This window comes from Agaricus bisporus (genome assembly GCF_000300575.1).
Source record: "Agaricus bisporus var. bisporus H97 unplaced genomic scaffold AGABI2scaffold_3, whole genome shotgun sequence".
NCBI lineage: Eukaryota > Fungi > Basidiomycota > Agaricomycetes > Agaricales > Agaricaceae > Agaricus > Agaricus bisporus.
Window position 1 is genome coordinate 420,355 of NW_006267366.1, and position 17,234 is coordinate 437,588.

The window sequence follows — 17,234 nt, forward strand, 5'->3', positions numbered from 1 at the left end:
AGTACAGTGAGGGTCATGGGAAAGTGGGAAAAAACAAACATACGCATCTTGGAGATGTCCAACACCGCCCTGCCCGCCTACTCGCGATTCCACGCCATCATCTCTGCCTCGCCAGCCTCGGGTCTTCCTCCACGACCAGCACCATATCCCCAGCCAGCCCTGACCTACATTCACCACAATGCACCGAAGCGCAGACGCATCGCCAACAGCGGTTTCAAAGTTCTACCAAGGGTACTCAGAGACCCCTCATCCAGCAACGCCCGTGCGGCTTCACGCCAGGTAAGATCGTGTCATGTCTTTGCTAGATTATCTAGAACTGTTTACTCGCAGCAACCGTGTAATTATGCTTCCAAGGATCTTCTCCTCGAGGAGCTTAAACGATCCTTCAAATCCAGTCAGACAGTCGATTTTCATGGCTCCTACCATCTTGTAGAACCAGATATGACACATAAGCAGCGCGTCCAGTCTCTTACCGTCGACATCTGGAGAGCTACAGGCTACAGATTTACGTCCGTCTATCCTTTTTTCTGCTACATACTCCCGAAGCTTAATTATCTACTCCAGCGTCAAAGACCATCCTCGAATCAATAATGGTCATAAAACACGTTTTTGGTGTTCCCAAGACGAAGCACATCGTTCAAAATCATCCAAAATCGCTCGCCTGCCAGATTCAGCATCAAAACCACGGATATCTTCAGCGGGAGAGGCTCTGGCCAAAGCTCGTTATGCTTGCAAATCTCGTCTTCTCATATCCTCTCGCGATTCTACTTTGACGACAATCATCACGGTTAGGCTGCATCATCATGTCGCTCATGAACCTTACGTGGACATATCACTTCCACCGGAGTTGGCACGAGCTGTATACGAATCTTTTGGTTGGCCCCCTAACGGCCACGATACAACGACAACCGCTTCTTCCTCTACTACTGCGGATACTTTGGCTAGGTTGGCGGAACCCGGTGCCGATGCAACTTTACTACCCATAGGCTACCCTCGAGATGAAGATGACGACGCAGATGACGATGATCTTGGAGATGCTGATGCTGACCCAGATGAGGATTTGGATGAGGAAGATGATGAAACAATGTCTCCTGATATTGTCACTGCCGGATCGGTGCCTCCTCCTTCACCCCTATCGGTACGTCCACAGGCATCCGCATCGACACTCGTATCCGTACCTTCAAACGTTCCATCCGCGACTTTACCTTCGACGGTAGCTCCATCGCTAACTGTATCGGCACCGACATCATCCCAACTTATGCAGGGCCAACTTTCAAGCCAGGATAGCAATAGTAATCCTATACCGGATCCTTCAAATTCGTCGAACCTCAACTCGAGTCAGAGTATCAATTTATTCAACGATGGCCCAACCACTCTCAACCCCTCATCCTCTGCATCCTCCCCAAATTCCATTACCGCCACTCAACTCGCTTCGGTTCCTCAACACGATCAAGATCATTATCATCAACGTATGCGCGCCCACATATCCAATATTCGTGAATTCTGTTCTGGGTTAGAATATCAACTTCAATTTAATGATTATAGAATGTTGGATGTGCTAGAGAGAGAGGGCGGTTCGTTTTTGAGACTGGTACAGGATTGTTTGAGGAAGGAAGGAAGATTGGATCCTAACGGGGAGTGTTGATAAAGAAATATCTCTGTCTAAATGTTTGCCAGTGTGTGTTCTTTTGGTTTTTCTGTTTCTGGCTGGGGGAGGGAAGATAATTTATGGTGTATATTGGTATTTTCTTCATCGCTCGTATTGTTGTGTTTTTTCATTTGTTTCTCCAACCCTTTTCTCTTCTCCTCTTCTCCTTCTGTTTCTGTTATTTTCGTTATGATAGGGTTCTTCGTTTCACACTGGGTTGAATTATAATCTGTGAGACTCTATAATAGTTCCAGTTATACCTTACACGCTGTATTTAGATGACTCTTATATTTTTCCCCGGGGGATTGAAATATACATATGTTAATCCAATGTGCCCGTCAATCAGCTAGCAGTCTATTGAATTCGATCCTTTGATACAGATAGGCTTTATCAAAAACAGTGATCATCAATATTGACATTTTAAAGTATTTGACTTTTAGCATAGTCCCTGTCAAGATAAGCGTACTTAATATTATATATGATGATGATGAAATTACTGTATTACCGTAGATATCTATGAGTATAGTAAGGAAAAGATTGGGACTCGGTCGCGTTGAGTATTGCGGATAAAAAACTAATGATTGAAGATATTGTCAGATGCCTAACACTTTGCGCAAGACAAAGATATACGTACAGCGGATTGTGTTTTTGTTAACTCACACAAGTGTTGACGGTAAACTTGATTTCACGGCTCAGACATCCGTCAGTTTATGAGTTGAGCAGAAATCGGGTTACGGGAGATATTACCGATCAGAGAGGCCTTTCTTCCTCCGACAGTCAAACTGCCCCTGGACCAAGAGAGCCAAGCGACATTTGACTTTTGAATTTCTGACAGAACATCAAAATACCCGACTAAGAGAAAGCACTTCGGGATCAGAATGTGACAATCTACACGCGGTACATACTCCAAACATCCCTACGAACGTGATGGACAGGCATTTAATTAATATAAATGATACGTGTGTATGTATATAACATCCTTTGAGCCCGGAATGTCGCAAATCATTCAATGCGTTGTTGTGTCGGACCCATACAGCGGCCGTGATGAGGATAAAGTGGGACACGATGGGAATCGTCACAAGGCATCCAAACATCGTCTCGGCGGTAACAAATGAACATTCCAAGAACCTGACAAGAAGTAAAGGAGGAAATTTTTTCCGCCCTTTCGAAATCGGGTTCTCTATATTTTGTACCAATGGAACATGCCATTCATTTGAAATCGAGGGGCTTAAATTTTTTGAACCCGACTTTGATCATCATCAACCGTTTTAATCCGTTTTAATCTCCAATCACCGACCTTCCATCGGGGTTTAAGAAGACCGGTCATTAAGAAGGTTTTAACGGGGTTTGTATGTAAGAGTTTGCCATCCTGGTCACTGGTGTCTCGATCCCTGAGTCACAAGAAAAGTTATTGAGAAAAATGGGGAAGGAGCGGCTTCACATGTCTTCCCACTGCTTTTGTACTCGTTGTTATATAGCCATGCCAAGATTATAAGGATTAAATTATACCGAGACCGAGGGAAGAAGTCCTCGAGCATCAATTTCGCTTCAGCCTTCCATTGTTCTTTCTTAGATGTTGTTCTCCTCAATTCATTATGAGCTTCGCAGCATTCGATCGCGCCAATGACGTTACCTCCATCATGCAAAAATAAACCTCCCTTTGAGATTTGACGAAGAAAAGTAGCGTTAGTACAGGTTCCAGGGATTCTCGAGAGATGATCGTTTCCCAGAAGGAAGTATCAAAGACGAAGCCATGGAACACTGGCAGTAATCATCAATCTTTGGGGTGCCGAATTTTTTTGAACCAAATCAGAACCGTTTCGGGGATTGTTGAACGTTTGTCTCCAAAAGATGCAGCTACTATTGTTCGCTTCCCGAACCCATGTGTCTCCGCGGATGTTACCACTCAGAACCCAGAAGTGGAAAGAAACAGGATAAGCAACGAATGCTAGTTGTGGCGCTTTACGGCTAGAGAACAATTGAAGGCCCACCCGAAGTATTCTCTACCGGAAACATCGAATAAAAAACCGTGTTCGAGCTAGCTTAGATGGCGGGACTGGATATCAACTTTCTCGTGGATAGTTCTATCGCGTGGCTGAAACGGAACGTTCTGATTATTCAAGTGAAACGAGTACGGACGCGAGTCACAATTTCAACAGCGACTTTGTCGGAATGATGTCGGGTGGAGATGACAGTTAACGGTTACGAGGTGCAATACCCGTGTTACGAAAAGTCAAGCTGATACCGAGAACGGACTTACATCCTATGCGAGTGACGTATCTGCGTAATTAGTGGATTTATGAATGACAGAAATTGCGACACCGAAAAACCGACAGTGGCTAACAGGACAGGTAATCCCAAGATTATATTCATTGGAGCTATAATGATGGCATTGACGACGGATTTGCACCAATTATTCACCATTGGGTTCAAATGTAGTGACGGACGCTAAACAGGGTGGATAACGATGTGCATGCACCTCCCCATTCACTTGATCTGCTCAGAAATCATGAGAACCACAATGGTAGAGGATGCCCGCTGTAGATCCGAACGTCCATCATTTACTGTATTGGTTTACCATCAGCGGAAATGCACGGATTGAAAGATAGAAGCGGCGTAAACACCCACCAGATGTCAGATATTCGATGGCCCAGGCTGTGAGTTGGGGAATCCTGATGGTTTAAATCCCTAAAATGTCCCACTATCACTTTTTCGCACGCCATTGGCCGATGCTGAAGGACCCGGGGATGGCGACTGTGGGACGCTGGTGCTGACGCCGCCGCCGCCGCCAATATCGCCGTTGATGATATCCTGAATGGACGCTTCTAGGGCATCAACACGACTGGACATTTCGGACACTGAGTCAGATTGAACATGTGTACGGCGTTCAGAGCATGAGGATGGTGACAACGGGCCGAATCACTTACTGCGTTCAAGAATTTGTTTCGACATGTCATCGAATTTGGTATCTAATTGCTCAAGGAGTGTTTCGACCTAGAACACGAGGGGAGAATGAAGAATCAGAGACGTCATCGACAGCGTGGTGCACTTCAGTAATTGAGGTTCTAAGACCTATATTGAGCGCGACAGAGCATGATACGCACAAACGCGGTCAGTTCATGAGGACTGGATATATCTCCCGGAACAAGTGTCCCGGACTTCGCGATAGATATCTGTTTGCTGGGAGGTATGGGCGTCTTTTCTTTATCGTTCTCGCCGTTCTTAGCGGGAGTAGATGGCACTTTCAAAGGAAGAGCTGAAGAAGGCATATCGGGTAGACAAAAGGTTGAGATCAGGCCCAGGCGGTTCATACGCCGTCGGCTTGGGATAATAATAGATACAAACAAACACCCAAAACCTAAGAAACATATGATGACATAGAAAGCTTCTGCTGCTTCCTGCTGCTTCAAGCTTTGCTTTCGTCATACTTCTTTGCGATGTTCCGAATTTCGGAACATTGTATAATTTGAAGGCAGTCAAGTGCGTCAAGCAAGCTTGCCTTGGATGGGTGAACGGACCGACCGCAGGTGCAACATCAAATGAACAATACATTGTATCCTAAGAACAGATAGATGCGTGAATAACACGAGGCAGATATCAGATTATCTTTCACTTGCGTTATCACGAGCTATGATTGTGAATGAACCGGCTAACTTGGTATCATCAGGAGCTTACAACAGATTTTCCTCTCGAAATTTGTCCTGTTCCAGGATTTGGGACCGAACTTGAGCACATGGAATATCAGAAGACTAGAGAATACAGCATCTCCATCAGGCTTCTAACGTCAATGTGCGTGCATGCCGTATCACGTTCACTCTGAGTCGACTTATTCCCTGGCAACACCGAGGAGTACTCTTTGCTTGAAGCCTATTGGACCAGGAAATGCAAAGTCGACATATATATATATAAGCTAGTTCATTGGTCGGAGTTACCTAGGCTTGTCCTGCATTCCGCTTTGCGACCTGATGAAAGATTTGCGGTTCAAGTGAACTTCCCGGTCTTGTCCAGCTCGACAAATCATCTATTCTTGTGCCATGATGATTATATCCTAGGAGATTGCTTTATACTCTGAAGTCAGAAAGAAGAAAGACCCGTACAGTGGTGGTTTAGGTCGATTGACCGAAGTACCTCAAAGTTTTAGTCCTCTCATGAAGCCATCGGGTAGTGAAACTAGTCTCTTTGGGTCTTCGTACCATCACTCATCGTCCTAAGTCGCGACTTATGAGGCTGGACCATGGTAAAAAGCATTCAACCGCATTCTAGTCAACGGTAGCTGCATTTTTTATGGCTAAAAATCAACAAACAGATTCGCGATGCATTACCTTCCATTGCGAACGATGATAGGCAAGATAATGCGGCTAAAAGTGCGCCCATCAGTGTCATTCCCGTGGCTGGACCAAGATGCACTGGAATATCTAGAAACTTAAATTTTACCCCAGATCAGCTTGAGCCCAATTTGACTATTTAAATATTCTAGAAAGATTGTTTCTGAATTCATCGTTAAAACAGTGTTGTTGAGAAGCAAATTGAATCTGTGGAATACATTTCCAGCAAAAAGGCGGTTCACGTTCGACAAATGGGCTGCGAACTCGAGCTTACGTAGTAACGCCAGTCACTTGTCACATGGTGACCCTTGGCTTAGAACAGCTTCCTGGCGCTTCAGTATCAAACCAGTCTACGACAACTTTTTGCATTATCTATTTTATTCAGATATGACGTCCTCGACGGAGCAATCTGCTGAAAATGAACCCGCCTTGAGTTCTACCATCACTGTACGTGTTTCTTGTTTGGCGCTCATTGTTATCGATTGAACTACTTTCCTTCGGTCAGCTCTTAGATGGCCATAAAATGCCCATACTTGGCTTTGGTAAATCATGGAACATGTCCACGCTCAAGTCGTCATTGGATCACACTCTATATTACAGGAACATACGAGCTAGATGGCGACGAAGCTTATCGATCTGTTCGATGGGCGTTGGAGGTAGTCTCAACCACATGGCAGCCTCAAGTACTGACATTAATTGTATATCAGGCAGGATACCGTTTAATCGTGCGTTTTCTAAATAATTAATTAATGAGGTGAATAATTCCATTAACACGTTCGGCCAGGACTCCGCTGAATGGTATGGGAATGAAAATAGAGTCGGCGAGGCCATCCGGGACTTCTGTGAAGCGACAAAGGCACCTCGCTCCGAGATTTTCTATACTGGGAAGCTCAAAATCAACAGCAATTACGCGCAGGCTAAGCAATCAATAAAACGCTCCATCAAAGACTGCGGGCTAGGTTACTTCGATCTCTACCTCATGCACAGTCCCATTGGGGGAAAAAGGGCACGCCAAGCAAGCTGGAAAGCTATATGCGATGCACAGAAGGAGGGTCTCATCCGGAGCATTGGTATCAGTAACTTTGGCATACCACATATGCAAGATATCCTGGAGATGTCGAGTGAATATCCCAAACCCGTGGTTCATCAAGTGTGATCCAAAACGATCTCCCATGAATGACGCTATTACTGACAAACCTAATCTAGATTGACTTACACCCTTTCATGACCCGCACTGAGATTGTGGACTTCTCGAGAGAAAATAGCATGGTCCTTGAGGTATGTGAGCTTGACAACCCTGAGCCCATACAAATGACGCAATGTTATTTCAAATTGCAGGCATGGGGGCCACTTGTTAGAGGAATGCGGTCAAATCATCGAACGCTCCGTTCCATCGCAAAAAAATACAAGAAGAATGTGACCCATATCCTTCTAAGATACTCCTTACAGAAGGTTCGCCGATCTCATAGGCCCCAATAATACATCTTTCACAGTCTAAAAAATCGCAGGGTTATATTACTATACCGAAATCCTCACATAGAGATAGAATCATCGCAAACACAGAGATCTTCGACTTCAAGCTGACCTGGGACGAAATTGCGCAGTTGGATGCTCTGGACGAGTGTACGATTTTTTCTGCTATGCAATGCGCTTGAACGACTCTAATTACTTTGGCAGCCTTGGTGACCGATTGGGACCCAACTACTGTTTCGTAACACTCAGCGATTCACCATATCACCAACAATCGTTGATTTGATCTAATGATAGTGCGCGGGCTTCTAATCAAACATTGTATTGTCTGACCCAGATTACCGCTGATGATCATGTTTAACAAGGTTTTGAACATACTCCTGTGTATAAAAGTCAAGCACTATATACAACTCGACTACCTTATGTGACCCTGCATTGCCTAGCTTGGAGATGCACCAGCGTCTCGGGTTTGAGATTGTCATTCAGAAGCTGGTCCCTAACGGCGAACAGATGTCAGGCGTGGGAAAGCGGTGCATTGCATGCGGTGCGTGGTTTAAAACTTGAAAATCGAAAAAAAAAAATCAATGAAAAAGGATTCTTTCATGCCCAGAATCACAATAATTGTCCCAGCACGAAGTAAAGCTTTTGGTCAAACAACAGAACGAGAATCTATGACCGTTACTTTAGCCCAACTCGACAAAATATTTTCCATTTTACAATCGAGATTACACTGTCACGGGGTACGATTGCTTGCTGATTGCTTGCTTGTGGAGGCGATGTCACAACTTTCTCTGGTTGAATGCCACAAATCGCGCTGACGTCGGCGCATCGGAGAAAGGGAGCTTTCATTATTGCAGCACCGAAAACTTTCGTGGCTACTCGCACGGTTGAGTAATACGGAGAAGAGGTCAGTACCGTCAGTTTTCAGCAGGATATCCTACGACAGTTACTAGTTAGCTGTCCACGTTGCCAAACGACTCAAGCATTCGGAAACTAAAATAAAACATTTGAAGCCCGTCATTACATAATGATTCAGGTAACACCATTGCCACCTGCGCACTAGGGTCAAAGTTGGGGCATACGTTCACACATGGCAAACTCAAGATCCAATCTTATTCAAAAACGGGGCTATTATAATACAATACCGACACATGATGCTGAATCGTCATTTCTATTATATTCACGTTGTAACGAGAGTTGGTTTCGCCCAGCTCGAAGTGTGGATGCAAGAAGACATTTCCTCGGCGGGTGTATAGGAATCTCCTATCAACATCTCCCTCTTCTTCCACCACCATTCCAATCGATCAGCGGGTCGCGCTTTTTAAAAAACGGCCATCACCTGTCTTCATATACCTTATGCCAGCCTTATGCCATATTCGCTTGGGCTACCTGGTGCCAATGGCATTACCCCAAAGTCATCCATTGCGCCTTTAGATCTGGTCTTTGTCATATGATTTCGCAAGAAAAAGTCGTCCTCCTGATCAGCGTCAGTATTTGTCGCTTTTCAGCGAAATGTTGAGCTGACGGCACATCCTCTCACGCTCAGGCGGCCAGGCGACATTTGACGCTCAGGCAAAAATCAATTCCGACACCTCGACCTTCTCTTCGGGATACAGGTGGAGTCGTCTACCACCATTTAGCGACGTGGCTATCCTTGGACAAGTCACCATGCGCCTAAAATCTTTTCCTTCCTGACCGATGAACGTGCTAGCAACGAAGTATTTTTATGGCCTCTCCACTGCGCGGAGTTTTGTATGCCCTCGAGGATTGATCGCTCAGGTCGCAATGTCGGAGGTAAGAATCACCCAATGGATTGCTCAATGATGATTTAATTTCGTGGCATCCGGATTCCTTGCGGCATTGATGCCCACCTTTCAGCTGCTTTGTTGGCACCCTTGCCACACGCATCAACTTCGAGCCAACAATCGACGATACCGATACCTTCCACGAATTACTATCTGCGGCTCATACGCAGTTAGAAGCGGTCACACATCATTGTTCTAAGACTTCCAATCCCTTAATGGGCGCCCCTCTCAGGCGCATACAAGCCGGAATTAATCATTTTGATGTCAATCCGCTGTCCTGGAAATTCGTGCGCACAGGAGCTGCGGCCGACGAGTGGCGATATGCCGATGCACAATGGGTTACTGCCTTGAAGGTGAGAGTGCCATTTCCTGTTCCTACTTCGCTGACAATCAGAACGCACTAAAGGCTACGCGAGGTGGCGAGGAAGGCTGGCGCACGACTGGGACATGAAAGATGTCGGTGCTTCGCAGACACGTCGTCTCTGACCGATTGACGGGATCAGTCATTCACCACCGAAGCTCGGAGCGGTCGTGGTCTCCAACCGAAACAATGGCGTCCTTTTAGAAGGAGCTATGAAACAAAAACACATTAGGGCGTAACGAATCTTTGATGCCACCGTTTTGAGGAGATCGCCGAGTTTATTCGGCTTGGAGTTTGGCTGTACAGCTCCAAATATTAGGTGGCTTGGTGAGCGGGATTCCTCTTGAGCTCATGTAGTCTCCCGCACATTATCCCTCTCCCCTGTAGTAAAATATGTGAACATAAACAATGCGGTTTGTGGAATATTAATATTCTCACTTTACAAACGAAATGCTATCCTTGATTTTTCGAGTTGCTAAGCGGACAGTAAGTGCCATGGGTTTCAGGGTATGCCTGTGCACTTGGTATAGCGTTGATACCGACGTATGCTATCAGTAGCTCGCCACTGAGGAAGCGTAATACTACAACCCCGATCATTTTCCTTTCTTCGACGGAAGCTGGAGAATGCCCACCCTTCTTTAAAGAAACGGTCTACTCGACTTCGAGAAAGGTTTCTATTGCGGAATTGCACTGTCTATCATTGATCATGTCCCTCCCAGTCGGCGATCCATGTCCTGGTTGCCCTCATACCTGAAAATTTACCTTGTAGTACAATCCATGCATGTATTTTTAGTCATTGACAACAAATTTTGTCCGTGAGATCAGTTCACATGTTCTAGCATGATATCAAGGCACAGATCGTTTATCCAGCACCAATACAACATTCATTCCAACCTGATTCAAACTCGATCACCTCGCCCTTTCGGCCTTTGACGACTCTCGTAAGAATTGCATCGAGTGCCGTCAAAACTAGCAGGTGTGGCGGAGAGATAAAGCTTAGAGCCCGGGATAGTTCGAGGGCTACCTCGCGCGACAAGAGCGCTGAAGAAAAGAAGCAGGTACGTAAGTCTTGCCAAGAAAATGAATCCGAATTCCTTGAACTTCGAGCCTCGGAGTAGCTGGAATGAGAGTTGGTTTCACGGAGGAACGTTGCTTGAGAGAGGTATCATTGCAACATGTGCAATCTGGAACAAGGGCATGAAGATTCAGACCATCCAAAATCAGTAAATTGTTGGACAAGTAGGGAGCATACGGGGCAAAGCAATTCTGAGTCAGCCGGAGATGAGGTTGCAGCGCAGCGAAGAAGGTTTGGCCCAAACTCAGTCAAACGGTCCGATGATTCTTCGTCCACGGAGAGGAGGAATTCACGAAAGATCCACAAATTCTCCAAAGGAAAGGAAATCGTCACTTTGGGGTCGACGTCCATGGACTAGATCATCGGAGGGCTCTTGCACTGCCTTCAACACAATCGAGAGAACTCTCGGCCCAACAAGATGTTGGTCCGGGATACGATGTTCGTATCAAGGTCGTATATTACTTTCCTGAACTGTACGTTTAGGTCACATAACCCTGACTGAAATCGAGATCTTGTTGTATCAAGGGGATCCTAAAATCGGATCTCCCCCCATATCGTGTTTTCCGGACAAAAATCAGAGCAAACCCTTTTGGGGAGATGCCGGTTTCGATTTTGGGGTAGAATAGTCCTTTGGGCCAGATCAGTGACAAAAAGACAGTTGATGACAAGCGGTGGCGTCCGATATAATGTCAAGCAAAAACGGGCTTCGGCTCACGTACTCATATACCTCGTAAAGGCTAATGGACGCCCGACGCAAGGCATCCTGAACACCAACAGGTAGTACTTCCTCTGCTATCGATCCGGTCGAAATAATTATTCTGATTATGCAAGTAGCAGCCCGGAAGAAAGTTGATAAAGGAAGGGGCTCAACTTTCGGTCGTCTAGCTCAGCCCTCCACCCTCGATTGTCCAACAACCTCAAACTTAGGCATTCCATAATGACGAGTAACCCCGACGTACCTCCTTTCATCGGCTATGTTGAGACCACCGTCCACGCCCTTCGTCTCATCCATGCCGCTCGCCAAGGCGTCATTCCTCGAATTACACGCCGCCTCAATGACTCGGAGCGCAGAACGATGATCAAAAGCGGTGCCGTCTTCGTCTTCAGTGTTGAAGAAAGCGGCATAAAACGATGGACAGGTGAGGCACTTCCTACGTCTCTGGCCCCATTCCTAACCATGTCGGACAGATGGGCTCCTTTGGTCGCCCTCTCGCATAGTGGGAAACTTCCTGGTTGGTACCCTGTCAGGCTCTTTGAGCTCATATTCTGATGTCTGCTCGCACCTAGGTGTATCGGGAAATCAATGAGAGGTCGAGCAGTCGCAGTGGACACAAAAAACCATACCCCCCGGAAGACCCGTCCTCTAGGAGCGTTACCAGGCGCAACTCTCCGGACCAACTGGCCTACAAAGGGCTTTCTAACGGCCACTCCAGCGGCGATCAGGGAACCTTCAAGCCAAACGGTTTGATCAAGAAGGTGTGCTCGATGACCCTTCCAAGTGTTTTCCTCGACGTTTGACTCTCGCTCGCAGACAATAACCGTAACAATCGAAGGTTCAGACCTTCACCTCATTTCGTACTATACATCAGATGACATCCGTTCTGGCGCTCTCAAGGTGAGTACCACTTGACCACATCTGGAGGACATAGAGTGAAATACCTTCGAAGCGCCCAACAGCACGGCCCGACATCATGAATTTATCCATGCCACCGCACATATTTCGATTAACAAACTTCAGGGTTCCGCCCAAGGTCGAAATTGGACCAGATGGAAAGCCAAGACTAGTGTGAGTGCACCATGATTTTTTATTATCAAGTATCTTTTTGACCAGGAAACACAGTTGTGAGCCAGAAGACATGCCGACACCAGACTGCAAGGTCGAAGAAATGGTTTACCAAGTCCACGACAACTCTGGTTGGAGTTCTAACACGAATAACTTGACGCCTGTTGACGATGCATTCGCAGGCAGTCCAATACATTCGCTGTCGCATGGCCACAGCCTCCCCCATGGCAGCATGTACAATCGTTCCAGCACTACAGATCGATGGTCAGGCTCGGGACAGGACAGCCTCTTGTCGCCTTTTCGCCAGGAGCTTCCGTGGACACCGGCACTTCATTCATCCCATCCCAGCATTCCCAGGCGACGAGACAGCCACCTGTCTCAGACTGAATCCTGGCAGAATCTGAACAATCCGTCAGGAAGATGGCTCGGCTCTCATGATGCTTCCAACAATACAACTTCTCCTTACCTGGAGCCCCGCTCGCGAATTCGGTCGAGCCACCCGTATGAAGAAGCAGCTAGTCTTCGACGCGATCCAGAAAACTTGTCGCCGACCTATGGTAGCCACCGTTTTCAAGGGCATTGTTCAAGCCGTGAGAGTGCTCCTCATCGCAGTCTGGCCTGGCATCAGAGGGAGCTGGAGACATTGAAAAGCGACAGGGGTCATACTGATACCTCCTTCACGCCATCTCCGACTCTTCCTTTTTCGACATCAGGGTATCAGCAGTCCCATCAGCCACACCACAGTACCCCAACGCACACCTATAGCTCGTCTTGGTCTTCGACTGAGATGGAGGCACCAACGTCTCTGCAGACCCTTTCTTCTCAATCAAGCCTCTCTACCTATGATACATCTTACACTACCAATTCTGCAACTATGTCCGGGTCGGGCGAGTTTGCTCCTAATGGTGTAGAGGACTTGTGAAATATCCAGTTATCGTTTCGTTGTGTTGTGTATAGTATCACTATCTTGGAGATTCAACTGTATTTTTTCTTGCTGTCCCAGAACCGACATACCAGCGTCGTTATTGCATCCTATACCTTACTTATATGAATATCTTGATCTAGACCTAACTGACAAAATTTTACTGCATTTCTATTGAGTATGTTGGCAACTGCTTCAGCCAGGGGTTACGAAAAAATGGGAGACTAAGCCAACAAACTCGAGAAGTTGGCAGGGTGAAAAAAAATTGCTTCGAATGGTAGCTAAACGACAGTGGAAGAGAAGCAGACGGAGAAGAGATAGTTCAAGGCTATGAATTAGAATTTTGCGTTCGCCTCTCTATGAACTCCTTGATTCTCAAGTGTCCCTCCAAACTGCCAAAAAAGCAGCGCTTCGCCGCATTCTCCCATAGAACTACGTCCAACTGTTTTGCGTAATTGAGTACCAAGTCATAGTCGGCCTGGGAAGTAAATGCAGTATACAAGTAACCTGTAACGGATGTCATTGGTCATGTTTACGAAATGATATATAACGGAGGGATACTCCACCTTCGCTCGATTTGAGCCGATTTTTCTCCAATTCCCATAGTCGAATCTGATCCTGAACGGTAACGGGCAGAAGGGGATTCTAATTCATAATAAGCTCAGAACGAGGAGGGGAGCAGATAAAAATTGACATTCTTCCGCATTTGCGGGTGTGCATGCGTAATCAGGTAGCTAATGATCTTCCAGGACGGTGATGAGGAATACACGACATCAGCTCAAACAAGAACTTACTTGGTCGGCGGTGATGCCATTCATGAGCGCTCTTCTGACACTATCTCTTGTGATCATGCCAACAACTAAGTTAGGAAAGCGGTATTTCAACGATACGAAGAGGTTGAGTACGGCGGTTTGGAGTGGGTTATCTAGAGCCAGTTAGTTGTACATTCCAGATATTCCAACGTTTCAGTATACCTGTATAGGCGTATATTCGATAATTGGTTTCGAGGACGATAAATCCATCTAAGGGTCCTGAACTCGCACTGATGGTCGTGGGAAGTGGTGGCGAAGAAGACGTCAATGTTGTGCCAAGTCGAGTCGGGCTGAAACGCCGCGATTTAGGCTGAAAAAAGCAGTGAGAAGAGAAGGACAGTTAATGGGCTCCACGATGGCGCATACTTTACTTTGCCAAATCAGCCCATAGTCACGGAGATCTTCAAGTAAAACGCCTTGAGTGGTGCTCAAATTCTCAGTCAGATATTCCTGGACAAAAAATCAACCAGTCAACGTGAGGCACAAGGTGGTCAAAATAAGCGAAATTCACTCGTCCGAGCTCCATGGTAGATAACATAAATAGAAATCCTAGAACTTCGACAAGGTCCATCTGCCTTTCCTAGATTCATTGAATGGCAAGGATCAGGAAGACGGGGATAACGACAACTCACTTGTGCTAAATGTAGATATTGGAGAAGCAGGTCCCACAACTGTGCATGAGGTGAATGCAGGAGAAATTGGAATCCCGACGATGTGATCTGTAGGGGTCCTCCGCTTAATGAAATGTATCAGATTCCTCGCGTTTCTTGAGGGGCAAGTTGCAAAACCTACTGAAAGCTGGACATCAAACTACTACGCTGGAGTAAAAAGAGGACACCCTGAGACGGTTTAGCAGGTTGTTGACCGGTCCCAGAAGAGACCATATAGTGTAAAATCGTCTGGTGTAACATTAGGGTACTAGTTCGGATGATTATTACCCTTTCGTACCTCCCAACGTTCTAGGGCGAAGCTATCCAAGGTCTTGATGCTAGGCCCCGAGTGCTCGTCCTTTTCCGCTGGAACACCGAAACTTCCACTAGTTCCGCTATTGCTTCCATGTAAGTGATGGGATGGTAAGGTTTGGGATTGTTATTCGTTTACCCTCCTGTAAGTGCTTGCCGCAGGCTCGTCTTGAAGGTAAAATTCAGAGCCAGCTTTGCAGCGGAATTGGGAAGAATATGAAGTCGGGAGAGGTTGCCTAGTGCTTCTTCGTAAAGCCTGCAAGGTGTTGGCAGAGTAAGAACACCCAAAGTTGATGAGAACAGCTGGACATTAACTTTCGTCCATCTCGTTGAACCCAGGCAACCATGGTTGATGTAGCAATTGCGGACTCGAGCCATAGCAGATTCATTACAATTTGCCTTTCCAGAGGCGCCAGAAGACTAATACACAATATCAGATACGGCGCAAGAGCTGTGTAGCAAATGGGAAGGACCGAAATACTGAAAGACACGAAGAGGGCCGTTGGTAGAGTCTCGTCAACGTAGTTTGTGACTGCGTCTGGAGGAATGGAAGTAATGCATGCGGTGAATCTTTCTTGTCTGCTTCACTAGGTCTCTGTAACGCGGGCATGGCTTTCAGAAGGAAACTCAGTCAAGCAGTGCTGACTAATAAACGGCTTCCCGTTACTGCATCAGCACGTGATATCTACGCGTCATATCATACCAGTCGACTCTGACATACGCAATCTTCCTAGTTTCAACTCACAACTTCGGCGGCTAACAAATCTAAGCAATGTCTTTATCGATACACTCAGCAGCACAAACGAGTGAGCTCAAACTTATAGTGAAAATAATAACCTCACTCCTTGCTTTAGATCAATTCTCACTGGTCCGAACGCTTGTCGATGAGAACCCAAAACTAGTTAACTCTACGGATGCGGTGGGATAAAAGCACTCGGAAGTTTTATCTTTTCTCACATTGTACCTATCAGGATGAGCGCACGCCGCTCCATTGGGCTGCCTCCTCCGGTTCTATTGACATAGCGCGATTTCTCATTGACCGGAAGGCCGAAGTCGACAGGCCTGATAACAGCGGATGGACAGCGCTTCACATCGCAGGTTGAATCTTTTCATATGGCTATATACCGCGAGTCTTATAGACACTAGCCAGTGCCGGACATGAGGGTATTGTTCAAGAATTGATCGGTGCTGGGGCAGACGTGAATCGGTTCGTAGCGTGACTGGTGCATAGAAGTCCCTGACCTAAATCACCTTAAAGGAAAAATGATAAAGGCATTGTCCCATTGTTCGTATTTTGTCCTTTCGTTCGACGTCAGACAAGCTCTAAACTTGACCACTTTCATAGGCATTACGCTGCTTCCAAATCTCGTATAGAAGTAGGTCATCAACCAACCAGAGACCGTTTTGTTGCTGACCTCCTCTCAGATTGGCAGATTACTGATTTCTAGAGGCGCAGATGTACGTATACCTTGACGCGATACTTCATGACCGAGGACTTCTCACCACGGAGCAGATAAATGCCAAGGACAACGCCAACCAACACCCTCTGTAAGCATTTCAGGGTCTCTTCTTTCCTAACCCATCACTGATCCCCATTTCTCAAAGGCATCGGGCAGCTACTACTGGTTCTGTCGGCTTTATCCGTCTCTTGTTGGACTCATCTACGCCTTCGAACAAGTTATGCCTCAATACAGGCGATCGGATTGGTAAATCTCCCGCAGCGATCCACGTCATACCAATACCTGACAATCTTACTTTTCTGTCACAGGAAATACACCATTGCACCTAGCAATGGATTCGGCTCATGCTGAGGCGGCTGTTCTCTTGATTAATGCGGGCGCAGATCGCGGTCGCGTAGGTTTCTCGAGGTTATTTGATCGCACGGTATCCTGATAAACTCGGACCTATAGTTAAACCTGGACGGCGAGGCCCCGGAAGAGGTCCCTGGAGTAGGAGACTCTGAGCAAAAAAATGCTCGTCAGCACGTTGTGAACTTGTGCGGTAAACCCTGAAATCAAAACCCTGACTTTTAGTTGTATTTTCTTATCACCCTAGCGTCATGAATATGAGT

General features: G+C 46.4%; 7 protein-coding genes across 7 annotated transcripts; 5 read left to right on the top strand and 2 right to left on the bottom strand.

Moving 5' to 3' along the window:
* Positions 1 to 54: 54 nt before the first annotated feature.
* Positions 55 to 1,645, top strand: AGABI2DRAFT_115945 (hypothetical protein; the record flags this gene model as incomplete). The annotated part of the gene is made up of 3 exons (XM_006458918.1): positions 55 to 279; positions 331 to 509; positions 565 to 1,645. 3 exons carry the CDS (start codon positions 55 to 57, stop codon positions 1,643 to 1,645), a joined length of 1,485 nt encoding a protein of 494 aa, XP_006458981.1.
* A 2,128-nt stretch (positions 1,646 to 3,773) lies between these two features.
* AGABI2DRAFT_191071 (hypothetical protein) lies at positions 3,774 to 4,925 on the bottom strand. The gene is made up of 4 exons (XM_006458919.1): positions 4,753 to 4,925; positions 4,576 to 4,642; positions 4,277 to 4,506; positions 3,774 to 4,212 (listed from the first exon to the last, which is right to left on the bottom strand). The coding sequence occupies exons 1-3, from the start codon at positions 4,915 to 4,917 to the stop codon at positions 4,337 to 4,339; spliced, it is 402 nt and encodes a 133-aa protein (XP_006458982.1). The 5' UTR covers positions 4,918 to 4,925; the 3' UTR covers positions 3,774 to 4,212; positions 4,277 to 4,336.
* Positions 4,926 to 6,496: 1,571 nt separating this feature from the next.
* On the top strand, positions 6,497 to 7,688 carry AGABI2DRAFT_149224 (hypothetical protein; the record flags this gene model as incomplete). The annotated part of the gene is made up of 8 exons (XM_006458920.1): positions 6,497 to 6,515; positions 6,574 to 6,629; positions 6,681 to 6,698; positions 6,758 to 7,123; positions 7,180 to 7,251; positions 7,312 to 7,425; positions 7,482 to 7,596; positions 7,651 to 7,688. The coding sequence occupies 8 exons, from the start codon at positions 6,497 to 6,499 to the stop codon at positions 7,686 to 7,688; spliced, it is 798 nt and encodes a 265-aa protein (XP_006458983.1).
* Positions 7,689 to 9,107: 1,419 nt separating this feature from the next.
* Positions 9,108 to 10,057, top strand: AGABI2DRAFT_191072 (hypothetical protein). Its single transcript, XM_006458921.1, has 3 exons — positions 9,108 to 9,237; positions 9,322 to 9,601; positions 9,655 to 10,057. The coding sequence occupies exons 1-2, from the start codon at positions 9,142 to 9,144 to the stop codon at positions 9,445 to 9,447; spliced, it is 222 nt and encodes a 73-aa protein (XP_006458984.1). The 5' UTR covers positions 9,108 to 9,141; the 3' UTR covers positions 9,448 to 9,601; positions 9,655 to 10,057.
* A 1,324-nt stretch (positions 10,058 to 11,381) lies between these two features.
* Positions 11,382 to 13,567, top strand: AGABI2DRAFT_191073 (hypothetical protein). The gene is made up of 7 exons (XM_006458922.1): positions 11,382 to 11,461; positions 11,519 to 11,823; positions 11,873 to 11,916; positions 11,972 to 12,160; positions 12,216 to 12,299; positions 12,352 to 12,470; positions 12,525 to 13,567. Exons 2-7 carry the CDS (start codon positions 11,622 to 11,624, stop codon positions 13,387 to 13,389), a joined length of 1,503 nt encoding a protein of 500 aa, XP_006458985.1. The 5' UTR covers positions 11,382 to 11,461; positions 11,519 to 11,621; the 3' UTR covers positions 13,390 to 13,567.
* Positions 13,568 to 13,635: 68 nt separating this feature from the next.
* Positions 13,636 to 15,784, bottom strand: AGABI2DRAFT_191077 (hypothetical protein). Its single transcript, XM_006458923.1, has 13 exons — positions 15,637 to 15,784; positions 15,479 to 15,583; positions 15,303 to 15,419; positions 15,150 to 15,246; positions 14,994 to 15,100; positions 14,834 to 14,936; positions 14,713 to 14,781; positions 14,568 to 14,651; positions 14,364 to 14,511; positions 14,184 to 14,314; positions 14,084 to 14,131; positions 13,956 to 14,034; positions 13,636 to 13,896 (listed from the first exon to the last, which is right to left on the bottom strand). The coding sequence occupies exons 1-13, from the start codon at positions 15,771 to 15,773 to the stop codon at positions 13,718 to 13,720; spliced, it is 1,404 nt and encodes a 467-aa protein (XP_006458986.1). The 5' UTR covers positions 15,774 to 15,784; the 3' UTR covers positions 13,636 to 13,717.
* A 722-nt stretch (positions 15,785 to 16,506) lies between these two features.
* Positions 16,507 to 17,175, top strand: AGABI2DRAFT_66741 (hypothetical protein; the record flags this gene model as incomplete). The annotated part of the gene is made up of 6 exons (XM_006458924.1): positions 16,507 to 16,539; positions 16,589 to 16,621; positions 16,677 to 16,711; positions 16,769 to 16,869; positions 16,932 to 17,017; positions 17,074 to 17,175. Coding segments are annotated over 6 exons (390 nt in total), but the record flags the coding sequence as incomplete, so codon positions are not given.
* Positions 17,176 to 17,234: the final 59 nt, after the last annotated feature.